Source organism: Sceloporus undulatus, chromosome 11 (genome assembly GCF_019175285.1).
Source record: "Sceloporus undulatus isolate JIND9_A2432 ecotype Alabama chromosome 11, SceUnd_v1.1, whole genome shotgun sequence".
Classification (NCBI taxonomy): Eukaryota; Metazoa; Chordata; class Lepidosauria; order Squamata; family Phrynosomatidae; genus Sceloporus; species Sceloporus undulatus.
Genome location: NC_056532.1, coordinates 9,314,571 through 9,341,859, shown reverse-complemented (window position 1 = coordinate 9,341,859; position 27,289 = coordinate 9,314,571). Strand labels below are relative to the sequence as shown.

The window sequence follows — 27,289 nt, the reverse complement described above, 5'->3', positions numbered from 1 at the left end:
TTTTATCTCCAATTGCTGAGGACCTGGAATGTAATGGAGGACTCAAGGAGCTGGACTTGCTGAAAAGGTCCCAATATTTATACCAAAATGTATGTCTTGGGGGCAGATTCCAAGGGGCTGAAAAGACCAAACGGTCTTGAAGTTACTTTGGAAATGTTTGGAGCCACTCTGAAGTAGTTTTTGGAGGTGGTAACACTGAGGATGGATGGCTATAGATGCGCATTTCCACGCAAGGATTAGCACACAAGATGCTTTATCTTACAGATCCTGGGGTCTCCTCACCTCAAGAACATCCAGAACCAATCAATCAATCAATCCATGCAACTCCTGTCTTGCTAGCCTATGTATTCTTTAGTCATGGCGTCCGCATTTGTGTTCTGGAGGGGTCACCCAGCCTATGCTTTATTACGTTTCTGATATCACAAGAGAGTCAGAGGTCCTGCTCTCCTGGGAGACATAGGTCTCAAGATCTGCTTTGGGAGTGCTTAAGTGCAGTGACAAGTGTTATTGTAATGGACTTGCTATTGCTGTTGCTGCTTGTTGTGTGTCCCTCAGAGACGCTAGTAGGGCTGGAGCATCTGGGGAGTGAGTCGTCGCACCTGGATCTCAATGGGACACCCCCAGATGTTTGTATTAAATTGGAGAGCCATCTACTAAGATGGCTTTGACTGTGGGTTGGATTGGATGACCGCTTGGGGTCTCTTCCAACTCCGTGATTCAATGACGGCTTAGCTTTCAACCTTAGGATTGCTCCACAATGGCTCTCCATTTCTCCCAAAATGAATTAAACATTGCAGCTCTTCCAAGTTGACCCTGGGTGCACCTACATGGAGAAACAATACAGTTTTGGCACCACTTCGGATCAGATCCTTTGGGTTTGTAGCTCGGAGACGCACCAGCACTCTTTGGCAGAGAAGGCGGAAGACCTTGTAAAACGACAAACCCCAAAGGATGGACCTAGAGAACTTAAAAGTAGTGCCGAATTGCGTTATTAATCCTGTTGTAGTTGTTGTGTACCTCCAAGCATTTTGACTTATGACAAGGCTATGGGCAAGCCACACTCTCTCAGCCTCAAAGACAACCCTCAAGCCTAGGAAACCCAAGCCCCAAAGTGATCTTCCAGCTTTATTTTGGCAGTCTATAACAAGTATAAGTTCTTTTAGTATCCTCATGACGAGAACGGCTTTCGGTCCGATCCGAAACGGCTCCTTTTACGTCCCTTCGTTCAAAAGAAAACGAACCAAAGAAAGACCCAAAAATAAACGTTCCTTGAATATCTTTTTTTTTATTGAAAGATGTGAGAGGACCCATCCAAAAAAAATAAAATGAAACCGAACAGATAGATGTCCCAAATAACCAGCACATTCCTAATCATGTCATTTTTAAAAAAAGAAATTTAAAACAATATATATATATATATAGAGCACGCTGTCCGAGTGATAAACTTTTAATTTTAGTATAGTTTGATTTTCTATTTTCGTTATCCTGGAGTGAAAAATAAAAAGACCTGAGGTTTGTTCCTGAACTGCGTTGCGTACCCTGCGCCGTAAAAGATGGAGTTATTAAAACCATTCGTTCGCTATCAAATTGTGATCTTTGGGAAGAGCCGTTCCCTCCGAAAGGGTCCGATATCGACTCCTCCAAATGGTACAAATGGCACATGATTGTCCTCAAACGGCCGGGATACGCGATTTCTTATTTTTACCTCTTTTTTTTAGACACACGCGTCAAAAGAAAAACCGACGTTTCCCTCCGTCCGCCGAGCGCTAAATAGGTCTTTGCAAGATGTACGCGCAACATGAAGACGGAGAGAAAAGACGGAGAGCGCAATTAAATGTGACGAGTTAAACTCTATCGTTATGTACAGGCCAATGTACAACCCTAAATAAATTAATACCGATTTTTGCATATTGGGGGGGGATTCGTATAGCTTATTTACACAAATTACCATTTATTCCATAAATATTAGGCTTCTTTTTTATTCTTTTTTTAACCTCATTTTTTTTAAACAGATAAGAAGAGTCCAAAGAGCGAAAAGGGGAGGGAAATAAAAAGTCACAATGATTGTAACAACTCCGAACGTCCGAGTTTCGCTTCGCTTTTATATCGGATGGCCTTCCAAGAGCGACGAGACGATGCCCGCTGCCAATACAAGCTTTGCTTTCCTCTTATATCTCTCTCTCTATATATATTTATATATATATTTGTATACTGTCTGCAAAATGAATGTCTGATGTTCAATCGGCGACAACCTTGTCGTCCGAAAGCTCCTTCTTCACTGTCTTTGCTTTAGATATGAAGGCCCCAAACCATCATCCTCATTTGGAAACTCCACCCTTGTAAGTAGGAAAGAACAAAATGCTTCTCCAATGTTGTTGGTTTATACACACACGTGCGCACACTCTCTCTCACACACAAATTAGTTAGAAGTAGGTGGCCTGTCGGATCATCTCCCAGCGCTGGGGTCTTCCAGATCATCTCCCACCATGCTGGTCTTCTAGATCACCTTCCAACACCAGCATGGTCTTCTAGATCACCTCCCACCATTGGCGTGTTCTAGATCACCTCCCACCATTGGCGCGTTCTAGATCGCCTTCTGCCATTGGTGTGTTCTAGATCACCTCCCACCATTGGTGTGTTCTAGATCACCTTCCACCATTGGTGTGTTTCAGATCACCTCCCACCATTGGCGTGTTCTAGATGACCTATCACAACTGTGGTTTCCTAGACCATCTTCCAACATCGGTCTGTGCTAGATAATCTCCCACCATCCTTACAACTAGAATCGACACCATCTCCCTCCATTGCAGCCTTCCAAATCATCTCCCGCTAACATTGTCTTCTACTCCATCCATTCATCCATCCGTCTGTCCATCCATCCAGAAGCATGTTAGTTACTACAAACTGGGGATTCCAGTTTAACCTTTTCCTCCCCCAATGGATTCTTTTTTCTGTCCAAAAGTGAAACTATGCAGCCGGTTCCCTCTGCTAGAAAGAACCAAGATCAGCCAAACTGTATATTTGGGGGCAGTTACAGTGCAACGGCGAGGCAAGCTTCAGAATTTGGAGTTTGCAATAGCGTTCTCTCGAATGTCCCGCCGCTCGATTCGGATCCTGGGTCTACGGCGGACCCTCCTGTTGTCCCTGTTCCATCTGGGATGTCTTTGTAGGCCTCCAACCTCGTGGGTCCTCCTCCTCCGCAATCTTTTCCCACCCCACCTCCAATCCCACTCTTCTCTTCTTTAAAAATAAATATTTATACTGTGCTGTACACAACATAATCTCCTGCCCGACGTCTTCCAAGCCCTTTCGGGGGTTTGTTTTTGGGGATAGGGCTCACGGTGGGCAGTCACTTGGGGGATTCTCTCCCAGGAGAAACTTCTCTCTGGGTTTCCAAGCCACTGACCAGTCTTTGGATGTTCTGCAGCTCGTTGATGGAATCCTTTAAAGACCCCTTGGGGGATAAAGAGGCCCGTTGGCTGCTGGGTTTGTGAAGGGGGAGATCCGAGAGAGGGCTGGATTCTCTACTGCTTCCGGGCTTGGAGCCTTCTGAGCCGGCGTTGAGGCTGGTAGGCAAGCCAGTGGTTAGGAGGTTGGTGCTGGGTGGGATGGCAACTGGGATCTGGTATGGGCTGAAACGGAGTCGAGGACGGGCGCTACTCAGGAAGGGGTTCCGGGATAACGAAGTGGCGGTCGCGGCGCTGGTGGCCGGAATGGCAGACGCCGCTGCCGCCGCCGCCGCCATGTAAGTGTAGGGGTAGGGGAAGAGTCCACCAAAAGTAGGCACCGGGATTCCCTGGAACGAGAAAGAGAGAGGAAAACATGAGATTCCACTGCGATGGCACGACCAGGAGATATTTCACATCACACAATTATAGCATAGGATCCTAGAGTTGGAAGAGACCCCAAGGGCCATCCAGTCCAACCCCATTCTGCCATGCAGGAATACACAGCCAAGCGACCCTAAGAAATGAGCAACCGTGGGCCTCCAGGTATCTCTGGCCTACAACTCCCATCATCCCCGGCCAGCAGTCAGTAGGAAAGGACTGTGGGAGCTGCAGTCCAACAACATTTGGAATTCAAAGACACAGCGGTGTTAAGTATGTAGAGGGATCTTGTTGTCCCTTTGAGACTAACTGAAAGAAAGAAGTTGGTAGCATGAGCTTTCCTAGTCTTGAGTTTTCTTGCATGCATCAGAAGACATTGATTCAAGTCTGTAAAATCTCATTTTACCAACTAATTTCTTGCAGCTGGTCTCAAAGATGCTACAAGATCTGTTGGCGTAACATTTGGAGGATCGCAAAATCAGGCCATCCTTGATTTTAAAAAACCCGGTAGCAATGGATGGGGAAGATGCTTCTCTGTTAGAGATGACAGAAAACAGCTACCAGCCAGAGCCGAAGGCATAGCATGAACCACGCGCTGAAATGATGTGCTAACCATTAAAAAAACTAACCAACTATTTATACCACAAAAGGAGTGACTTTATCCCTTGTCTGCAGTGCGGACGCAGCTGACTCTCGGGAAAGGATCCTGATTTATCCTCTACTCAAGTAGAAGATGGTCCACAGATCTCTGTGTTTGCAGCACTAGGATATACAACCGGGTGATTTCTAGTTTTAAAGGCGCTCTCCAAAGTGGGAACAGTTTCAGCACCAGGGAGAGCTCCTGGCTTGCTTTGTTTTAACCGGAATGGAATCGCCACCCTACTGACCTGGAAGGCGCAAAACGCCCTACGGAAATAATCCAGTTTGAGACCGCTTTAACTGCCCCGGCCCAATGCTAGGAAATTCTGGGAAGTGTAGTTTTGTGAGGCATTTAGTCGGAGATGGAAAACGAATGCAAAATAGATAAGGCTGCTGAATCTAGCAACTAATTCTACCTTGAGTAGATTCTCGTTGCTTGTGCGGAACTGTTTCTGTCTGTCTCTGAAGCCCTTTATTGCTCTAACATCGTCCGGAGAGGACCTTCTCTCTGTTCCACCACCATCTCAGGCACTTTTGGTGGGAACAAGTTTGGTGGCTGCTTCCAAACTTTGGAACTCGCTTCCTTGCTCTCTTCTGCCAGCGAGTCAAAACATGATTATTTCTGTCGAGCTTTGAGGATCTGACTAGGATGGACTTTCAACGCTGTGCTGTTTTTGTGCTTCCGTAGCATAGCGCTGGACTACGACTCCGGAGACCAGGGTTCGATCCCTTGCTTCGTCATGAAACCCATTGGGTGACATTGGGCAAGTCACATACTCTCAGCCTCAGGGGAAGGCAATGGCAAACCTCTTTGGAACGCTCCTTGATAGGTTTGATTTAGAGTCGCCATAACTTGGAAACTGCTATCTACCTTACGGCTATCTATTACTACAAAATTTAATCCAAGAAGACCACTGCAAGGAAAGATCATTACTATTAATTCATCCTTGCTATGTATATGCTCACTCCAATAGTTATTAGTGTCCCAAACTTTAAAATAAATAGTCTCTACTATTAGGAGCTGCCGTTTGTTATCTGCCTTCAGATCATTGCCAACTTATGGTGAACCTGTTTGTTCAGAAGAGTGGGGATCACCTTTGCTTTCCTCTAAGGCTGAGAAAGTGTGACTTGCCCAAGGTCACCCAGTGAGTTTCCGTGGCTGAGTGCGGATTCGAACCCTGATCTCCAGAGTCATAGTCCAACGCTCAAACCATTACAAATGGAGCTGCCGACTTTCTTTAATGTCTCACCGAAGCTATCTTTTCTACAATGAATAAGTCAAATCACATTAACAACAAAAAACCCTGTTTTTTAATTAGGAAAATCATGCTTCTATGTATATTATATAGCTCAGCATTTCAAGTCGTTGTTATATATGGGGGGCACCCACACTACACAGTTATACTGCTTTGATACCACTTTAAAAGTTACGACTCCATCCTACAGACTTTGGGGCTTTGCAGTTTTGTGACGTACATTTGTGAGTACACTAGAACTGTAAGTTTCCCATGAAACAACAAAACCTAGGCTATCTTAGGACGGAGACGGAGACGTTAAAGTGATATTAAAGTGTTGCAATTGTGCAATGTGGATAGACTCATGCTAAACAGTATGGAATTATGACTCACCATGAATAGCTCTGTTATTAATTCAATCACATTTAAAATATATGAAATGCAGTGATGAACCTGGGGAAGTCCACAAAATAAGCATACATCTAACATCCAACAAATCTTGAGACCACGTCAATGTGGATGGGAGCTATGGGTCCAGAGCTTCAACAGCTGAATAGCACTAAGTGCTATTCAGGGCTCAATGCCTTAGCGTCCATATGTTTCAAGAGGGAAGGACGTCTCCATTTTCCTGCGTCGGGTGCCATAGAGACTCACACTAATGTTTTCAAGAGACGTCCTCCACATCCGGTTAAATGGGGGGAACGCACAAACCACATTTTGGAAAACACCCAAATGGGAACAGTTGTGCCATAACTCAGCTTTCCCCAACCATTATCTGCTCTCTAAACAATCTGATGCCCAGAAGCACCCCCAGAACCATGGAGGCCAAAATAGGCTGTCTACACTATGCCAGGAACTCATGAATGCCACTGATTTTACTACATGGCTGCACATTTACTGCCATGGGAATTGGTTGTGAGCCCACTGGGCTGCTGCTTTTGGACTACAGACCCCATCAGCTAGGGTCAAAAGTCAAGGATAGTGGGGCTCATAGTCCAAAACATCCAAAGGGTGTCTACCATGGGTACAGAGGCATGGTTGAGTATAAACTAAAAATGTGCATTATATTCGTTTAGGTCGGAGTTAGCTTTCAGGCCGAGAGGGGTCTTTTCAGTTGCCTTCTATACAGTCCTGGCGATGTCCAGGTTTGAACCTGGGACTATCTACACAGAAAAGGGGCGCTTGCTCTCATTCCATATACGCCATACAAAGCACAGCTCAGTTCTAGGAACATTGGGACCGGACTAAGCCTCAATGCAAAGGCATCCTAGACTTCAAGGCACTACGCAGCACCACAAAGCATAGCTGTAGTCCAAGCAACCGTTTTTAGGGCTACAGAGAACAGCTTAGCTCCCCAAAACAGCTTCTTAGTTTGCAAACACAGTTCTAGGCGGTAGCTTCTCCAGCTCACAAAGCACAGCTCGCTTCCACACATTTTATAGTCAGTTCTAAGTATGTCTACCCAAGCCTCAGTGCAACAACTCCCTGTATTCCAAGGCACAGCTCAGTCCAATGCAATAAACCCCTGCGTTGCAAAGCACAGCTCAGTTCCACGCAACTGTTCCCCCGGGTCACAAAGCACAGCTTGCTTCCACACAACATTTTTAACAGCTCAGTTCTACAAATCTAACAACGTCGGCTCAAGAGTAAACCCCTGAATTCCTAGGCACAGCTCAGTCCTGTTAAACCGGTCACCCCACTTCTCCCCATGTTTTGGAGAGCTGCTGCTTGTCCTTGGTCAAGATGGCAAAGGTTATTCACGAAGAAGAACCCTTTTGCTGGACCATCCGCTGAAGAAGAGACAGTAGGACTCGCCCATGGCCCCCCAATGGGTTTCCATGGCTGAGCCGGGACTCGAACCCTGGTCTCCAGAAGCCATGGTCCAAAGATGGCAAACGACAACAAGGTAAGATTAATAACAACTTTCCTGCCCATGTAAGGCCCTCACCGTCTCACAAACAGTCCCGGCAACCTAGAACCTTGGATCTTCCGGGCATGAAGCAGATGCTTCACTGGAGAACAGACCACCGTAATAGTCAACTCCTTGCAACACAGATGTTCTGCTAGACCCATACTTCTCAGCATGCAATCCCAAACCTTCCCTTGCCGTCTTACCTGAGAAGCCAACATGTGCTGGGAGAGGTGGAAGGGGAAAGGGGTGGCCGTGCCAGTCGTCGCTTGCCCAGTGGAAGTGAGACCCCCGTTTTCCAAGCTCCCGCCGCCAGCCACCGATGCCAACAAGTGTCCCATGCCCATGGCGGAGAAGGCCCCTGGCGCCATGGCAAACTGTCCCGGGTGGATGAAGAAGGGCTGCCCGGCACTTAAGGGGTTGAAGAACTGCTGCCCATGAAGGCTGGAGAGGGCCAAGCTCTGGAGATGCCCGGCACTCAGGTGTGGTGGGCTCTCCGTCTGAACCATGAGAGGGGCAAAAGACTCCTTGCTGCCCCCTAGAGGTCCACAGTCGCTGGGGGTTTCTTTCTTAGACCCTTCCGGATTCTGCTGCTGTTGCGCCAGGGGTGTTGGGTCTTTCCTCCGGCCCTCCATCTTGTCTTTCTCCAACCCCAAGGGGCTGAAAAGCCCCCCTTCGCTCCCCTCTTTCGAGACCTCTTTGAGGGGTCGCTCTTTACTCCTCTCTTCCCCCGGCAAATGGGGGCTGCCGCTGCTACGTGGGCTGCAAGTTCCCGGATCTGGGCTAGGCCTCTTTCCTTCTGGAAGCTTCTCCAACTCCTGGTCACTGTTTTTGTCTTCTGCAATGCAAACAAAAAAGACCAACCAAATGTAAATAAATGCATTCGATTCAACAGAGCCGGTATCACACATCTTTGGGCTCTCCAACAACAACAAAACCCTCCAGAGTATGCATGCATTTGTGTTGTGTGCCTTCATCTTTGGGCTCTCCAACAACAACAAAACCCTCCAGAGTATGCATGCATTTGTGTTGTGTGCCTTAGAGTAATTTCCGGCTTATGGCAACCCTAAGGTGGACCTATCATGGGGGTCTTCTTGGCTAGATTTGTTCAGAGGAGGTTTGACATTGCCTTCCCCTGAGGCTGAGAGAGTGTTACTCATCCGAGATCACTCAGTGGCTTTCATGGCTGAGCAAGAAAGTGAACCCTAGTCTCCAGGGTCAGAGTCCAATGCTCAAACCGCTACTCCATACTGGATCCCCAGAGTGCGCATATATGCTTGCAAGAGGACAAAAAGTGCAGGGCCGATGTCCGAATTCATCCATTAATGCCAGCCTTGCAAATTTCTCTAGGCTTGATTTACAACAGGATCCTCTGCGTTCCTAGCCAGAGCTGACAATGGAAGAACGGAGGCTGCAATGCTGTCCACTTTGCGCAGGAGTAACGATTAGAAATCCAATGCTCAGTCCATGGAAGCTATCGCTCCATTGATTCATTTATGGCTCAGGCTCCACTGTCAAAGAGCTTCCACCTGTCAAATCAATTCATTGCCAGTACTTAAGGCCAGTGTGGCGCAGTGGTTGGAGCGTTGTGCTATGACTCTGGAGAGCAGGGTTCGAATCCCAGCCATGAAACCCACTGGGTGGTTTTGGGCAAGCCACACTCTCTCAGCCTCGGGGAAAGTAAACCTCCTCCAAACAAACCTTGCCAAGAAAACCCCATGATAGGTTCTCCTTAGGGTCTCCATAAACCATAAATTAAGGAACTTCAACCTTAAAACGGTCGAATGCAGGGAGAGACACGTTCTTGAAGCAGACGGCAGAGGGCAGCAGTGGTTAGGGCTAGTCCTTACATCTGATTTGTAGGGCCAGCAAAAGGTTCCTATTTCCTCGTACACTACAAGTCCCAGTTCAAAGTAGTTAAAGTTTTACACCTATTTATCTATATACTTCAAAGTAGGAAAAGGAGTAGAAGTTATATACCTATTGATCTATATATTTCAAAGTAGGAAAAAAGAGTAGAGGAACTTTTATACCTATTCCTCTATATATTTAAAAGTAGATGCACAGTAAAGGCACTTTTATGCCTATTTATCTATACATTTCAAAGCAGAGGAGGTTTAATACCTATTGATCTATATATTTCATATGCCGGCTGGGGGATTCTGGAAACTGGAGTCCAAAAGAAACATACACACATAGTGAAAGAAGCCTTTACCTCTGCTATTTCGGTGCAGCCTCAAAGGGCTGGGAGCTGTAGTTCCCAAAGGGGAGTGAAGCGAATCCCGAACCGGGGCGGGTTCGCACGAGGAGGCGTCCGATTCGGCCCCGTCTCGATCCGCTTTGCACTGGTCTTCGTACATCCGCAGGGAAGGCAGGGTCAACTGTTTCCTTCACGGGGAAAGAAAGCGAGAAGCCTTGAGCAACTGGTCTCTGGAGCATGTGCAGAGTTCCCTCTTCCAAATCCCACCCCTGACTTTGTCTCCAGAATGTCAAAGGACCTCCAAGGAAAACTACCTCTCCTGCAATCTTCAACTGAGGAGGGATGGGTTATTTCCTCTGGGAGACCATGAAACCCACTGGGTAAAGTCACACTCTCTCAGCCCCAGAGGAGGGCCATGGCAACCCACTCTGAACCAATCTTGCCAAGAAAACCCCATAAGAGAACATCAGGTGCATATAGTCGAGATGAAACAATACAACACAATACTATTATATACCAAAAATGCTAAAATACTATACTAATGTACTACTTGTTGTTGTTGCTGCATGCCTCCAAGTCATTCCAGGCTTACCTTGGGCAAGTCACACTCTCTCAGCCTCAGGGGAGGGTCAAGAAAACCCCACAATAGGGTTGCTGTGAGCCAGAAATGACTTTGAGGCGCACAACGACAACAAGTGGTATATTCGTATATTGTTCTAGCATTTTGGTATATTATAGTATTGTGTTGTCTTGTTTCATATGCACCTGATGTTCTGCCCTTCTATGAAAAGGACTATATCAATAAACATTATTATTATTGTTGTTATTATTATTATTATTACCGTTTTTCTCGCCTTCCGTTTCCGGTGTCTCGAAATCCTTTTGCGAAGGGGTTGTTGTCGATTTTCAGCTGGGTGATCTGTTTTAATAAAAAATGACAAAAAAGTACAATTTAATATGTTAATAATAATAATAATAATAATAATGGTGGTAATAATAATAATAATAATAATAACAATAATAATAATGCAAAGTGTTCCAGATTAAGAACAGTCAGCTGATAATGATGACAGATATAAATCTTTCAAGATTAATAACAGTTCAGATGATTTGATTTTCAAAATCAACCAAGCTTCTGATTTAGTATGGTGTGTGTATCTGGAGTTATCACCTATCTTTGTTGTTTGTTGTTTGTTGTTGTTTGCCTTCGAGTCTTGCGTCTGCGGATTTGTATAGCGCTGAGGCTGCTCAGAAGAGAGACCCACTTTCCAAGGAAGATCGATGTTGGATGATAAAAGCTACGGATGCTTACAAACCCCACAAAAGCAGATGCTGTCTTAAGACCAGTAGCTATCTGGTCTTAGTAGTTACCGAGTAGTTATCTATAGTTATCTCCAAGTCTTATGTCTGTGGATTTGTTTTGCGCTGAGGCTGCTCAGGACTGAGCTCTACCTTTCTAGGGAAACCACGGCCGGTTCATATAGCTATGGATGCTATACAAAAGCAGACGCTAGCTTAAGTCCAGTAGTTACCTGGTCTTAGTAGTTAGTTACCTGTAGTTATCCTTCAAGTCTGGATTTGTATAGCGCTGAGGCTGCTCAGAAAGGAGCTTGCTTTGCTAGGAAATTCGAGGCTGGTTGGCAGAGCTATGGATGCTTATTATCGGAGGGAATAAGGCCTCTGAAGATCGGAGGGTGTTTTTTATTGTTGCTCGCATATTTTTGCTCGCACACACTCACACAAACACATGCACAACCCTTCAGGACTGACTGAAACGTCCTGGTAAACTTTGCCTTGTAAAACTTTATGGCGAGGTTCGTAATCGATCAACAATTATTCCAAAGCTGGGCCTACCGCCAAGGCGAGCATGACCCCCGGGGAAAACGTGGGTCGCACATAAAATGTGTGTATTTGTCTGTGTGTACGTTGCCATTGCCCTCTTCTCTTTCCTGCTGCAACTGGTTCTCAGCAGTTTGCACAACTATAGGTTGCATCTGCACTGGAGAATTAACACAGTTTGATCCTGCTTTAACTGCCATGGCTTTATGTTAGGGAATCCCGGGCTGTGCATTTTCGGTGCAACCGTTAGACTTCTCTGTCAGGAAGTTCACACACACACACACACATACACACCCCTTGCAAAAATGCCAGGAATGCATAGCATGCAGCCAGGGCTGTTAAAGTGGTGTCAAACTGTGTTAATTCCTGCAGTGCAGATGCCTCCTGAACCCAATAAAGCCAATAGTCCCACTCTTTGGCCAGCTCCAAAGCAAATTCAAGGTCCGTTTTCTGTTGTGGTTGTTGTTGTCGTTGTGTACAGTTTCAGATCACTGTAACGTAGCTCTCTGACCAGAGAAGGCAAAATGGCTCACCAAACTATAGAATGCCACAGCTGTGGCAGTTAAAGTGGTATCAAACTGGATTATTTCTGCAGTGTGGATGCACCCACAGAGAAAGCTATATGTCTCATGCAACTACAATATTCAGATTTCCTTAGCATTGGGTCATGGCAGTTAAAGCGGTCTCAAACCGGATTATTTCTGCAGTGTGGACTGGACCTGTACCTTGTCGTTTTGGTAAGCGGTGACGGCAATGAAGTCGGTCTCGGGGAACACGTAAGTCCGGAAAGTGCTGTAAGGTAACTTGAGGATGTCGTTGGCCCGGACGATGTGGAAGCGGGGCTGGTACTTGTGCATCGAGTTCAGGATGGTCTGTGTCCAGAGAAAGGAGGAAGGAGAGGAAGAGGAAAGAGGAAAAGAGGAAGGTCACAAAGGCAACCAACGACATGTTGCAAAACGATTGAAATGGTTGCAATAGATCAATATTTGCTACTAGCTGTGTTGCAATTAAATATATATACATATACAAGTACACACACGTGTGTGTGTATATGTGTGTATGTGTGTGTATGTGTATGGTGTGTGTATGGCTGCAATAAAATATATACACATGTACACACACACACATGTATATGTATATTTCTCTCTCTTCCACCACCAACACAACAGGACAGTTTGTGAAAAATGAAATCAAAATAGAAATACACATTGCTCGTCTTTCTGCAATAGATCAATATTCCCCACTAGTAGAGTTGCAATAATATATATATATACACAAACACAACACACACTATATGCAAACACAAGTGAATCTAAATGCAAATTCAATTAGCTGCTTCCTTTCTGCAATAGATCAATATATACCTCACTACTGCTAGTTGCAATAAAATATTTTTTCTCTATCATCTATCTATCTATTACTAATCTATCTATCTATTCTATATCTCTATATCTCTATCATCTATCTTATTCCACACATTAATTAATCATTTTCTCTTTCTCCCCACCACCCATCAAACACAAACATTTGCAAAAAGTGAAATAATCAAATTCAATTGCTCTTTCCTTCCAGCTAATAGATCACATACTCCCTACTAAGACTGAGTTGCAATAAAGTATTTTGGGATTGTCTACATGTATCTATAGTATACACACATGTATATGTGTAATATGCATATACTTCTCTCTCCTCCCCACCCACCAACAACAACACAACAGGTACACTTGCAAGAAGTGAATTCAATGACAATTCCAATTGCTCCACCTTCCCCCCCCCCCCCCCCTTTTGCAACAGATAATATTCCCCACCACTGCCGATTGCAATAAATGAAATATGTATGGATTATGTATGTATAGCTCCTCTCCCCAAACACCAACAAAACAACAGGACATTGTGCAAAAATAAAAAAAACAGAAATAAATTGCTCTTTCACGACCAATAACAATACTCCCACCTCGCGTGCCAATCAAAAAGATCATAATATATATAAAAAAACACACACACACACACACACACCCACCCCACATTCCTACGAAACATAAGCAGGAATATTTGCAAAGAATTAAACAAATCAAACAAATGCTTTCTCTTTCTGCAACAGATCAACTTCATCCCCCTTGGCTGATTTGCAATAAAATCACATATACATCTTCTCCCCTCAACGTAACAAGACATTTCACCCATAAAAATTGAATTACAAATTAAATTCAATTGCTTTCTCTTTCTGCGACAGATAAATATTTCCCAACCGGTTGCAATTAAATGCGTTAATATCTCCCCACCACCACCATAACATAAATAAGAGGCCATCTGCCAACCCCATTCTTTTCTTCTTTGAAATAGGGAAAATACTGGGTTGCATTTTCTGACCTCAAGGCCCAAAAAATCCTCTATGTGAGTTATTATTTTATTATTGTCGGTTAATCACTAGAGGCTATATGGCCAGTGTTGGGCCATCTGGCACGGGAAGAGAAAGGTCTCCATGTCGAAAAATTCAGATTCATCCTAATCACAAAACGAATTCAATCCAAGGTTACGGAAAGCCTTCAGGTTGCAAGGCATTGAATGGCTCTGCTATGAAGCAAGGCCCACTGCTGGCCCTCACAAGGGCCTTTCAGGCCTGTTTGAACAAACCACTTACTCCGGATTAAGCTTCCAAATCCATAAAAGGCACCCACCCCCTTTTCCTATCACAGATTACATACGAGGGGAAAATCCACCTCCAGAAACTAGATGACTCCCAATAGTCTATTTGGTCTCCCCCAATACTTGTCCCTCCTCCATTGGCGAGATCCATTATATTAATCTCTTCAACAATAACTCCCCAATACCACACACATAATAATAGATCCTCCCAACCCCCAAAACTCCCAACCAATACCCGAAACTAATGACTCCCCAATACACCGCCCCAATACCCTCCAAATACAACACCCAAAACGAATTACTCCTCCAATACTACCTCCCCAAACCCCCAAGATACAATGATCCCAAACAATACCCCCAAACATCCTCCCCAAACCCCCAAGACAACTACTCTTCAAAACAATAACCTCCAAACATCTCCTCCATACCATCCATCAACAGATAACCCTCCAACATTTGGGATTGAGGGATTTAGTCCTGTTCCTTAAAAGGGTACAGAACTACTGAGATACTGGGCATTAGAATCCACCCCTCACCACCCCTGTTTTTCAACAAATAGGAGTAGTATCCTCAGATGTAGAAACAAAACACTATCCAAACACAGTGGGTCATGAACCTCCTGAGAAAATGTCACCATAGGCATGGCATGGACCAGATGGATAGAGAGACGGAAGAGCAGACAGAGGGAGAGGTATCAATAGATAGAAAGACAGCTCAGACAAAGACAATAGAGAGCATGTACATTATAGAGAGCAGAACGGCAGAGGAGGGGAAGGATAGATACATGTAAAGATTTCACAATAACAGATAGATAAAGATAGATCAGATAGATAGATAGATCAGATAGATCATATATTATATATATATCTATATCTATATATATATAAGAAAAAAGATATAAGACTATTATAAGAGACAGAGTAAGACATAGATATAAAGCAGATATCAAAGAATAGCTGTCTGTCTGTAGACATCAGTATGAGCAGAAAAGACGAAGGAAGACACATGTACCTATAGAAGATAGAATGGATAGAGATGGATAGATAAATGCCATAACCAGACAGACAGTTCAGCCCATAGATGTAGAGAGATAATGAGAGAGAGAAAGAAGACAGATCTAATAATAGAGAGAAGATAGACTAGATAGATAGATAGATTAGATAGATACTAGATATGAGGATAAGGTATAGATAGGAGTCGCGAAGATGTATAGCATAGACAGATGTATGTATGAGAGAGAATGGCTGGATGGATAGATAGATAGAATAGATAGAGAACCCAAGACAGACAGACAACAGACAAACAAGAACAGAGGTATATAGAGACACAGAGCAGAGAGATAAGATAGACTAGACAAACAAATAGTCCGATGTGACTCAGACAATGTATCACCGGATAGATAGATAGATAATAGATAGATAGATCGATAGACTCAGATAGATACGATCAGATACGATATCGGATATGGATGGATAATGGATGATGATGGATGCTCTTTCTTTGGGAAAGTAAGTCCCTTGGAACTACATGGGAGCCTTACTCACAAGGCAAAACCCTAGCCGGCATTTCACATATCCCAGTTTGGGCCACACACAAAGCACAGTTCCCAGTAATGCCATTAGCACTCAGCACCTGGCCAGCTAAAGTGGAGTCAAAAACTGGGTTATCATTGCTGCAGTAGCGATTATTTGCACCAAGAAATACGGATGCCAGAGTGAAGGCTAGGCAAGAGAAAACAGGAAGAAGAAAAGACATGTTGCCTTTAGTACTATTGGTAGTTATAATAATTTAACTTTCCTGTGTTTCAGACCTGATGCCTTTTCCTCTTGAAACTAGTTTCTAATTTTTAATGAATTAACATTAATTAATTAATTTTAATTCATTACATTTTTAATTTCCTGTACGTTTTTCGGGCTTCACATTGGAGCTGCGGACATAACCTTCCTACCCTTCTGTTTCTCTCTTTCACACAAACTACCACACAATACGCATAGACGCAAGTGTTACACATACGCTCCCCCAATCCTTTTTGTTTCCCACCCACATTTTGGGCCTAATTTTGCAAGTTTAACCCCAAGTTCTTCCTTTCCTAAAAAATACGAAAAATATACATTACTTCCTCCAGCATAACGACAAGATCCCTTAAAATTTGGGCGGAGAGAAACATAAGAGACCAAACTACACGGTTTGAAGAAACGAGAATAATCCTTCCCCGGTTTTTTTACCATCCTGGATTGTACAATCTTCAAAACTGCAAATTTCATCATCCAAATATCAACAAGTAGCCCAAGTTATGACAGGAAAAGAAGCTATAATAATAATCCCTAATAATAAAGCAAAAGAAGACTAAAAAAGCAAGAGACATAAGATGATAATCTAAGGAAATCATAAGGAGAAATCTAATGGTGATAATAATCAGAAGCCTATAAGAATAAAATAAATGCTAACATTGTCGAAGATTAAGACCAGAAATCTCAAGATGATACAGAAGACTATAAAGGAGACAAATATAAGGTGCATAATAACAGAAGAATATAAAGCAAGTATAAAAAAAAGCATGTTTTAACATTAGGATTTAAGAAGAAATACTGTATAAGATGATAATAAAGAAGATATGAGAGAAATCTAAGATGAGCAGCAGGAAACTATATATAATATAAATGAATAAGAATAAAGAAGAAGAAATATAAGATGATAACAATATAGAGATAATATTAAGATATAATAAAGAAGATAAAGACGAGAAACTATAGAAGACTACTACTCAAGTCACTCCATAAGAAAAATTATGAGGATAATAAGAGACGATAAAGAGGATATATTAAAAAAGAAATAGATGAAGATAATAATAGAAGAAATAAGATGATCATAAGGGAGACAAGATATAAGAGTATAATAATAGAAAAAGACGCCAAATAAGACTGAAACAATAAAGTTATTAATTATAAGAATGAGATCTAGAAGAAGAAGAAATTAAGATACATAATAGAAAGAGTATAAGAAAAAATATAAAGATAAGACGATATATAATATAAGATGAAATAATAAAAGAAAATATGATGATAAGAAAGAAGCAGATAAGAATATAAAGATGATCATCAGAAGACTATATATACGATGGAATACTAGAAGAAAGACGAAATATAAGATGATAATAATAGAAAAATAAGAAAATATAAGATGATCAGCAACAGAAGAATATAATAAAATTTATAATAATAATAAGAATAATAATAATAAGAATAATAATAATATAATAATAATGAAGAAGAAACTATAAGAAAATAATAAGATGATAATAAGAGAAGAAAAATCTAAAAAGTGTTAAGAGAAGAAGAACAGAAAGAACCTAGAAGAAACAATCATCTATTCCTCTTATAAAATATTCTCATATTCGTCTCTTCTGTTAAGATATAATAATAGAAAAAGAACAATATGAAAATAGAACGTAATTAGAAATATAATGTTTATTTTCTTATATGCCACCTTTCGTCCATCCCAAAACGGGCTCAAGGCGGCCATGATGATAGAATAATAGGAGGAGGAGGAGAAGTTAGGAGTAAATATAGAAGAAGGAATAAGACAAGAATATTATCAATAATGATAATCTTCATACAAACATCAACACAAAATTAATCCCTAAGAGCTCTTGGTGGCTAAGAAAGGGTATAAATACTCCAGATAAAGACATAAAGAAGCAACAGGGAACCGAGTGTATGGGGAGTAGGTACCTCGAGGTTAATTTGTTAGATATTGTTCACAACGCAGCTGCTATAGTTAGGGGAGTGTAATACACTGCAATTCACTGAAAACGCAGGTGAAAAAAAATCTCCCTTTAGCTAGGAAGCAGCACAGCATCGCCTAATAGAATAAGAAGAAGAAGAAGAGAAGAACAAGAGCAAAAGAAAAAAAGTTCAATGTAGAAACACCCTTATTGTTAATATATAATAGATATATATATATATATATAGATATTATTTACACACACTCACACACACCACACACACCACATATGGCCATGGTAGAGGAAGGAGGGAATATGGGGATGAATTATCTTTCTGGCAGTAATATCATCATAATAAATTCATGTCAGAAATGTCCTACGTTGAATTGTTAAAATGTGTGGTGTGTGTGTGAATAGAGATGATATATATATGTGGGCCAAAGAAAGAGGAAAGGAAGAAGGGGGAAAATAGGAGGAGTATTAATCTAAGAATAATAATAATAAATAATATGAATGATATAATAAGGTGCATAAATATATTTATGTATTTATTCGATTGAGTGACATTCATAGTTAGCCTGCAACAAGACGGGGGAAAGCGATTTCCTTTCTAAGGGTTGTTTATGGAGACACCGGGCGGGGGTTGCAACATCACAAGGACACAACATTTACCTATGAGTAAAGATTTAACAAAGGTTTTAAGACCTCCCACCCGCGACTTGGCCCTGCGTTCCGTCATCTAGATCCCCCCCAAAAGCCCACGAAAGCACTCGTTGCCATCTCGAGAGGATACAGTACAGGAGGGCGGCTGGAGTGAGAGGTGCGCGCGGTGTGTCCACCCTCTATTTTCTCTAGGGTCCCGGGGAGCGGCCGCGTATATAAATTCAATGTAGGCGCAAGGAGCGAGTGCGCGTCGCAGCGCGTGTGGGTGTGTGTGAACCTCTTGCTCTGTCGGTATTGAGCTCGGAGGTTTCACGGTCGAGCGTGCACCAGGCGTGCGCGAGGCCATGTAGATTGTAAGGTGGTGGTCTCTGTGGTGCGTCGCGTGATCGCGGCAGGTCTCTCGTGTGGCGCTCGCTGCGCCGGTGCGTCCCTGAGGTGGTGGCCCTATCGTGGTGCGAAAAGCAATAATCATATCTCTAGCTATCTATCTATCTATCGTAGGTGCTAGATCTATCCTGAACATCTTTCTATCATTGTTCTAAATTGATTGTTGTAATAGGGATCGATAGTCTAATACGTGTGTCAGGTTTAAGCGTCAGGGGCAAAACATTATTAACTATATATATAGTTGTAAATATATTTGTTAAATAGTTTAATCAAGTGTACAAATATATATTATATATATATATATAATGTTGGCAATTGTAAATTACAAATGGTATAACAAATTTACAATATTTTACAGAAGATATATTAGATTTGTAATGACAATTTTTTACAAATATAACAGATATAGTTTTAAATTAACAAATTGTACAAAGTTTACAAATATATATAGATTACAAATTTTACAAATTTACAAATAATTACATATAATATATATATATTATATTATGTAAATTGTAGATATGATGCAAAATTAAAAATCAAGGTGTTTCTAGCAGGAAGGCTATTCATTTGAATAATCCGTGGATCTCTGCCTCCGTAAATAAATTGAAATGCAAACACAATTGGAAATTATATATATATATATAGATATATTATATAGATATAGATATATGTCGCCTTCCCACTTTTGGAGATCAATCCAATTTAAAAGGTGTGCAAAAGTGGACAAAATGAGAAGGAATCAAATATATATGATTCAGGGTCTTACCTCCTTTGCAATGAAATTTAGGGAGGGCAGAGGAGGAAAATTCATGGAGGAAACCCAGTTAGGAGCCGTACTGTGCAACGGTGGGGACTGGATTGCCGCAAATTCGGTTTTTGCTATAGTATATATATATATCCCGTGTGGAAGTTATTTTATCCCCCCCCTCATTCCATGCAAAAGTAGGCCAAAGTTTGCCTTCTTTTCTGTACCCCCTTCGAAAGTGTAATGCTTTTGGCGTGAAAGGTGATGGTTTTTTGGGAGACCCAGGCCTTCCATGCTTGGCAGACCCATTTCCAAGAACATACTGGCGCCACCCTCACCCCATCATCATCACCATTTTTATTGTAACAGTAGAAAGCCATTGCTCTTGGACTTCAGAGTGTAAACAAAATCCAGTCCTCACAAAGGAGGGACAGGATAGGAATACTCAATGAAACCATCTCCAAACACAACATTCTCTAGGGAAGTAACCACAAATCCAGTATTTTGGGCTGCTGTTTGCAAGTGCTGAGAGTGGGCTTTCCCAGTGGAATATATCCTTCTCCTTGCATCTGCAGTGTAGAAATGAGCGTCTGGACCCACTTGAAACTGCCAGCGCCTCCTAACAAGATCCTCCTGGGATGTGTAATTTTGCAAAAGGCGCGTCTACAACTCCCAGGATCCCCAAGACTTGCGGATCTACTACTCCCAGGATCCCATGGCAAGACTACATCCCTTAGAGGTGTCCATCTGCATCCTTCCTCCACCTTCTCTCCTACGAAGCCTCACACCCTTGCCCTCCACCCACCTGGGGCAAGTTACTCCGGATGAAAAAACTGATAAGAAGAAGGAAGGCCTGGGATTTATGGACTTCCTGATAAGAGAGATCACGCCCCTCACAGCTCCCACGGGACAGGAGGGGGCTGCTATCATATCTATACCTATAGAAGGGGAGGGGGATCTCTGCCCCATCCCCACCACCTCTACAACTCCTTGCAGGTTGTTCAAAGGGATCACCCTGTGGCTACGAAAGGTTGGTTTCATGTCCTTCAACAGGTAAAAGGGAGGGCAAGGGAAGGAAAGAGGAAAGGAAGGAAGGGAAGGGAGGGAAGAAGGAAGGAAGGAAGAAGGAAAAAAAGAAGAGGATCGAGCCTGGGTCAAGAAGGAAGGGAAGAAAAAAGAAAGAAAGAAAGAAAGAAAGAAAGAAAGAAAGAAAGACAGAAGACAGACAGAAAAAAAAGAAGAAAGAAAGAAAGAAAGAAAGAAGAAGAAGAAGAAAGAAAGAAGAGATTGAGACAACCCACCCTTCTCGTCAGGAAAGAAAAGAAGGAACGGAAGGTAAGAAGGAAAGGAAAGGAAAAAGAGGATCAAGGCTAAGCGACCTACTCTCCTGGGTCAGGAATGGAAAGAATGAGAAGAGGAGGAAATTGGAGGAAAGGAAAGCGACGAATATGACGATGAGACGAAGAGGACTGATGCTACATACTCTATGGGGTCAGGAAAGGAAAGGAAAAAGAAGGGAAGGAAGGAAAAGAGAGAGAGGGGCAGGGCTAACTCACTCTTTGTCAGGAAAGGGAAGAGAAGGGAAGGAGGAAGGAAGGAAGGAATGAATGAAGGAAGGAAGGAAAGGATCGAAGTTAACCCACCTCTGCTGGCCTCAGGAAAGGGAAGAAGAAAGAAAGAAAGAAAGAAGAAAGAAAGAAAGAGGGTCAAGCGAACCTACTCTTCAAGGGTTTAAAGAAGGGAAAGGAAAGAGAGGAAGGAAGGGGGGAGAAGGAAGGAAAGAGGATTGGAGGGCTACCCACTCTGCTGGGTCAGGGAAGGGAAGGGAAGGAGGAAGGAAGGAAGGAAGGAAGGGAGGAAGGAGGTGGAAAGAAGGAAAGGAGGAGGAAGGGAAGGAAGGAGTGAAGAAGAAGGAAAGAAGGAAGGAAGGAGGAAGTAAATAAAGAAAGGAATGAAGGAAGGAAGGAAGGAAGGGAAGAAGAAGGAAAGATGATGAAGGGAGGGAGGATAGAATGAAAGAAAAGGGAGGGAGGGAGAGACGTTAATGAAACAGTGCCGTCCTTCCTTCATGCCGTAATATCCGGGAATTCAGGAAGTATCCGGTGCTACCCACCCACCACCCTTTCCTGTGCCTGCTCTGCCACTCTTCCTCCCTCCTCTCCTCTCCTCCTCCTGCTCCTGCTTAAGCCTGCATTAACTCACTAAGCCGTGCTTGTCGGAGATGTTGTTTGGGAGCTTGAGCTTGTGGAAGCGCACGGGCTTGGCCTCCACGCTCCCCGTTGGCGGGTAGTCCTGGTGGATGTACATGCGGCTTGGCATCTCCCTTGTCGGCCTTGCGGCCACCATCCCGCGGAGTTGTGTAACTTTTAGGCGGCATCGTCCGCGCCACGATAGCCATCAGCAGGATGTACTTGGCCTTCTTGTCCAGGCCGCTCACCCGCCCACTTGAACGGAGGGACATCCGCCTAGAGGGAGGGGAGAGTAAAAGAATTTTTTTGAATAGAACCGGAGTAAAGTAGTAGTAAAGCGTGGAGTAAGTAGGAGTAAAGCGGAGTGAAACCAGGAGTAAGTAGAGGAAACCAGGGGGGAAATCAGGAGGAAAGGAGGAGGACAGTCCAAAGCATTGAACCCCCCCACACCCCTGATATATATCTATGGCGGTCGCTCATCTCCGATGAAACACTCCTCTTGCACACTCTTTTTCCATGCTCTAAAGCATCGGCTTTCAGCAGCATCTCGCAGGAATATTGTCCTATTTGGGAGCCTGATTCTCAATAATAGTAAGAATAATAAGAATCTACAACGCCCAAAGCCGCCTTGGGAGAAAAGGCGCAATCCCACAATCCACAAATCGAAACACATTGGGTTATTTTTTTAAACAATGGACATTGTGTTGTCAAGAGACAGTCGATTTGTGGGTTTTGAAACACAGTTGATTTTTAATGACTTTGGAGTTAAAAACGCCTCGGATTCAATTAACATGTCCTTTTTAAAATACATTGCTTTAATATTGAATTTTTACTACATTTGATTTTAAAATACACGAAATTTTTAATTAATTGTAGATCTGAAATACATTGTTTTTTTTTAATTACACGGTGTTTTAAAATGGCTTTGGGATTTTTAATTACATCGCAGTATAAAAATACATTGGGTTTGTTAATTACATTGTGTTTAAATACGTTGGATGTTAATTCATCGTATTTAAAAAAATAACACTGGATTTAAAAATTACATTGTGTTGTAAAATGCTTTGGATTGTAAATACATTTATTTTTAAATTACAGTGTGTTTTAAAAAACATTGGTTTTAATGAATGCATCGGTAGCCGCCTTTCGCTTAGGAAGGGTCCCGGGCGGCCTCCAAGGGTGAAAAAGGAGTGTTAAAATCAAATTGGGAGAAAGGACGGGAGTTTTGCGAAATAAGCAAAATAGATAATAGATTTGATGGTAGGCAGCAATACTTAGATTATATATAGATAGAATACTTTTGGAAAAATGGACAGTGTAAGTAAAAGGAATATAAACTCAAATTCAAAGGAAATGATTAGGATTTTTGCAAGAATAAACTAAGAGCCAATGAAACACTTTAATAGGACCCCAAAAAATAATAATAAGAATTCAATAAGTAGCATGGTTTTTTATTTTACCTTATTGTATGTATTAAGGATATAATAATAGGGACTGTTTTCTAAAGGCAATTAAAATGCCACAACAATAAATAGGTTTTGAGGTCGGTGTTTTTTTATAATTGTGTGTTTTTTTAGTTAGGTTTTAGTTTATTTATTTGAGATGTGTTTACTATATTGATTTTTTAATCCTTTATTTATAAGTTGCAAAAAAAAACTGCAATATAACAGTGGCTCTATAAATAAATGTGAATATAATAATAATAATAATAATAATAAATTAATTAATAATAGACAAAATTTGGCATCTTTGGTGAATGTTCATTTATACTTTTTAAAGGGTTTTAAATGGATTTTTTTAAGATTGGGAAGGTAAAGATTGTAAAAAAGTGATTCTTTGTAACAGCAAAGGCGGCACAAAAAATGAATTAAAAACCAAATAAATCAACTTTTTCAAGGAAGGATCAGCCCTCTTTTATTATATATATATATATATAATAATATATATATGATATATATATATATATATATATATATATGGGACAAATCACTTTGGAGAAGAAAAGGTAAAGAGTTTAAACAAAAGAGAGAGACACATATACGTGTCCAACAATGGGTGCAGGTCTTTCTATTCCATATAACAAACTCCACTCTCAGGTCTTTGGGGAGGCGATTTTTGCTCATGAGTAAACCCGAAGTAAACCTGAGTAAACCTGGATAAGCTATGCATCTAGGTTCACTGGGAATGGGCACCTGGGAAATGGGGGGAGGGGGATAATAGGGAGCGTGAATCCAACTTAAAATAAAAAATACTACTCCCATTGAAGGCGGGGGAATTTTTGTATTAATGTATGTAATGTATTCGTTTGTGGTGTAAGCGTTCAGGTCCTTTCTCACGCCAGTGTAGTTCCCAGGGCTGAGCGGGGATTCAAATCCGGTTTCCAGAGTCCTACGCAAACTACTAGTCATTGAGTCCTCAAAGGTGCTCAGCAAGATCCAGATTATCTCTGCAGACTGATGCGACAGGGCGGTATCTCTGAATCCACTGCACCAAGGTAATCTCTACCTATAGAATATAGGTAACTCTACCGATATGGTAATATAAGTACCATCCTAAGCACACCAGATCTAGAGTATTGATTTCACACGCTAGGTACCCTGAATTGCCTTGGAGACCTATACTCAACTCTGTTTACCAAGGGAAATGTATATATTCCCTTGAACAGACATACATACATAATATTTAACTAAGGAATAGACATACATACATACATACATACATTTATCCTTTCAGTAAGGCATGGTGATTGGCATTGGAGCAATTATCCACAGCCCTGTTTACTGACTCCAGAAAAGTCCAAATACCGCCTCACTAAAGGAAATACTATATTATATACACACACACACACACACACACACAAACACACAATCACACAGATAGATGATATAGATATAGATAGATATTCTTCATAAGGCTTTCGATGGGATTGGGGCCTATTTCGAAGTCCTGTTGTTACTGGAGAGAAGTCCAAAATGCTCAACTAAGGAATATTACTTAATACATATATGTGTGGTGTGTGTGTGTTGCGTATCTATGTTAGCTCCTCTCATGGACTTTCCTCTGGAGTAAACAGGATTAGGGATAGACTGCCAATCCAAGTGCCTCTACGTGCGGAATAGATGTATATATGGATGGGTTGTGTTATGTATGTGTGTGTGTGTATATTCCTTACGAGAAGCATGTTGGTACTTTCTGCGCTGGAGGAAACAGGGCGGGAGGAGAAGACTGCAAGCCAAATGCTCTCTCCGGATGTAGATAGGTGTGGGGGGTGGGGGGGGGTGGGGGGATGGAGAGGTATTGCCTGAGTAGAAGCCTTTTAGGTCTGTGGAGGAAGCAGGGCTGGGAGAAGGCCGGAAGGCAATCCAAATTGAGGGATAGAGGGTGGTATGGATTAAATGAGTAGATGGGGCCCTGATTTGCCAACTCCAAGCATGTCTACGCCGGTGGAACCCCACCAGCGTGTAGTGGAACCAGGAGAGGGCAGATATAGAGCATTAGGGGTCCAATTGGTCTCAGAATTTATACACACACACACACCACACACACAGAGAACCACAACACACAATATAAGCACTAAAAAATAAAATGAAACCTGGCATACAGCGAAGAGATAAGTCCTCCTGAATTTTGCTTTTAAAACGGTTCAGGGAGGAAAACATAAAAGCCTCTCTCTCATCTCTTCTCTCACCACGTCTTTCTCTCTCGCTCTCTCTTTTGGGCTTAAAACCCTGCTGGATTCTCTAAGAAGGATTGACTTCTACATGCCGTTTTCTGTTTGTGTTTTATGGTATGGCTTCCAGGGAGAGTCTGTCTGGGTTTGGATCCTGGGGTTAGGAACTCGTTTTTTAAAATGACTTTTTAGGAAGCTATTCTAGAAGAAAGAAAGAAGAAAGAAGAAAGAACAGCAAGCAGGCAAGCAAAGAGGAGAATGAAGTGAAAGAAGGAAGAAGAAAGAAAGAAAAGAAAGAGAAGGAAAGGAAGGAAGGAAGGAAGAAGAAGAAAAGAGCGTGGAAGAAAGAGCAGAAGGACGGAAGGAATGAAGAAAGGAAGGAAGGAAGGAAAAGAACTGAAGAAGAAAGAAGAAGAAAGAAAAGCAGAAGGAGGAAAGGACGGAAGGAAGAAATAAAAGAGCAAGAAAAGAAGGAAGGAAGGAAGGAAGGAAGGAAGGAAGTGAAGGAAGGAAGGAAAAGAGCTGGAAGAAAGAAAAAAAAGAGCAGAAGAAAGGAAATATAAATAAAGAGTCAGAAGAAGGAATGGAGGATGAGAGGTGATGGAAGGAAGGCCGGGGGCACACGAGATCGATCGAGAGAGAGAGCGAGAGAGATCAAGCTGGTTTCCGATTTAAAACACACACAACAAACCAACCCAAGTTTCAAAACGCAGTCCAAAGCCTGGATATAGACTTTTAAAATACAAACGACACAACTCTACAGTTCCCAGTTTTGTGCCTTGAACTAATTATATATATAAGAAGAAAATCTAGTGGGGCCTGGAAGAGAGAGAGAGAGAGAGAGAGATATGAAGTGAAGGAAGTCTTTTTAAAAGAGAGAGGATCCACTTATTTCGAAAACCCCAATCTTTTAAGAATGGAAAATAAAGGGGAATTTTAAAAACAGATATCCGATCCGCAAACTGCTTTTTTTTTCAAGGAAAGGCTAAAAATCTCATTTTTAAAAACATGTTTACCAAATATTTTAAAGTCTCAAGAGAGATTAATCTAACTCAAACTAGGAATCCTAAATCTTTTACTTGAGGAAACTACTCCATTGATTCGGCAGCTTTTCCACTCTTCCTGTCCATGTGCAAAAAGGTGTGCAAACCGCTCCCGGGAGAGTGTGTGTTGTTTTGCTTTTAAAAGGACTATGTTTGGTGCGGAATATAGATGTATATATAGATTTATAGATATATATTGTATTAGTATTGTAGTGTATTATTAAATGGCCTAGAATTTTTGGAAAAGGAGGGAAAATCAAAGCATTTTTTTTAAAAACTCCAAATGAGGAATTAAAAAAAATATCAAGGAGTTAGAGTTTTTAAAACACTAACTCTGAAAATGGCAACCCTTATAAATATTACTTTGGTGGAAGGGAGGAAGCCGTAAAACATATCTGCCCTCGGCGGCCAAAAATAAAAAGACTCACTTTAATAATTTAACAAAGTTAAAAAACTCACCGAATTCAGGGACAGTTGAGGAAGATTTAAACCGCGTGGAAAGGAAAACCCAGGTAAAGGTGTAGGCAATGTGATTGTGATGTGTGTAAATGTGTAACAGGTTGGTGTGTT

At 42.0% G+C, this 27,289-nt stretch overlaps 1 protein-coding gene across 2 annotated transcripts in view; it reads right to left on the bottom strand.

Annotated features, from left to right (window-relative positions):
• Positions 1-1,467: 1,467 nt before the first annotated feature.
• The window catches only part of TBX2 (T-box transcription factor 2), a 60,053-nt gene continuing 34,231 nt past the window's right edge, over positions 1,468-27,289 (bottom strand). For both annotated transcript variants that reach the window (XM_042442682.1, XM_042442683.1), the window contains 5 exons: positions 12,375-12,521; positions 10,653-10,729; positions 9,826-9,998; positions 7,817-8,448; positions 1,468-3,796 (listed from right to left, as the gene is read on the bottom strand). In XM_042442682.1, coding sequence (XP_042298616.1) covers positions 3,350-3,796; positions 7,817-8,448; positions 9,826-9,998; positions 10,653-10,729; positions 12,375-12,521 — 1,476 coding nt within the window. In that variant the 3' untranslated portion in view covers positions 1,468-3,349. The remainder of the gene's footprint in view (positions 3,797-7,816; positions 8,449-9,825; positions 9,999-10,652; positions 10,730-12,374; positions 12,522-27,289) is intronic.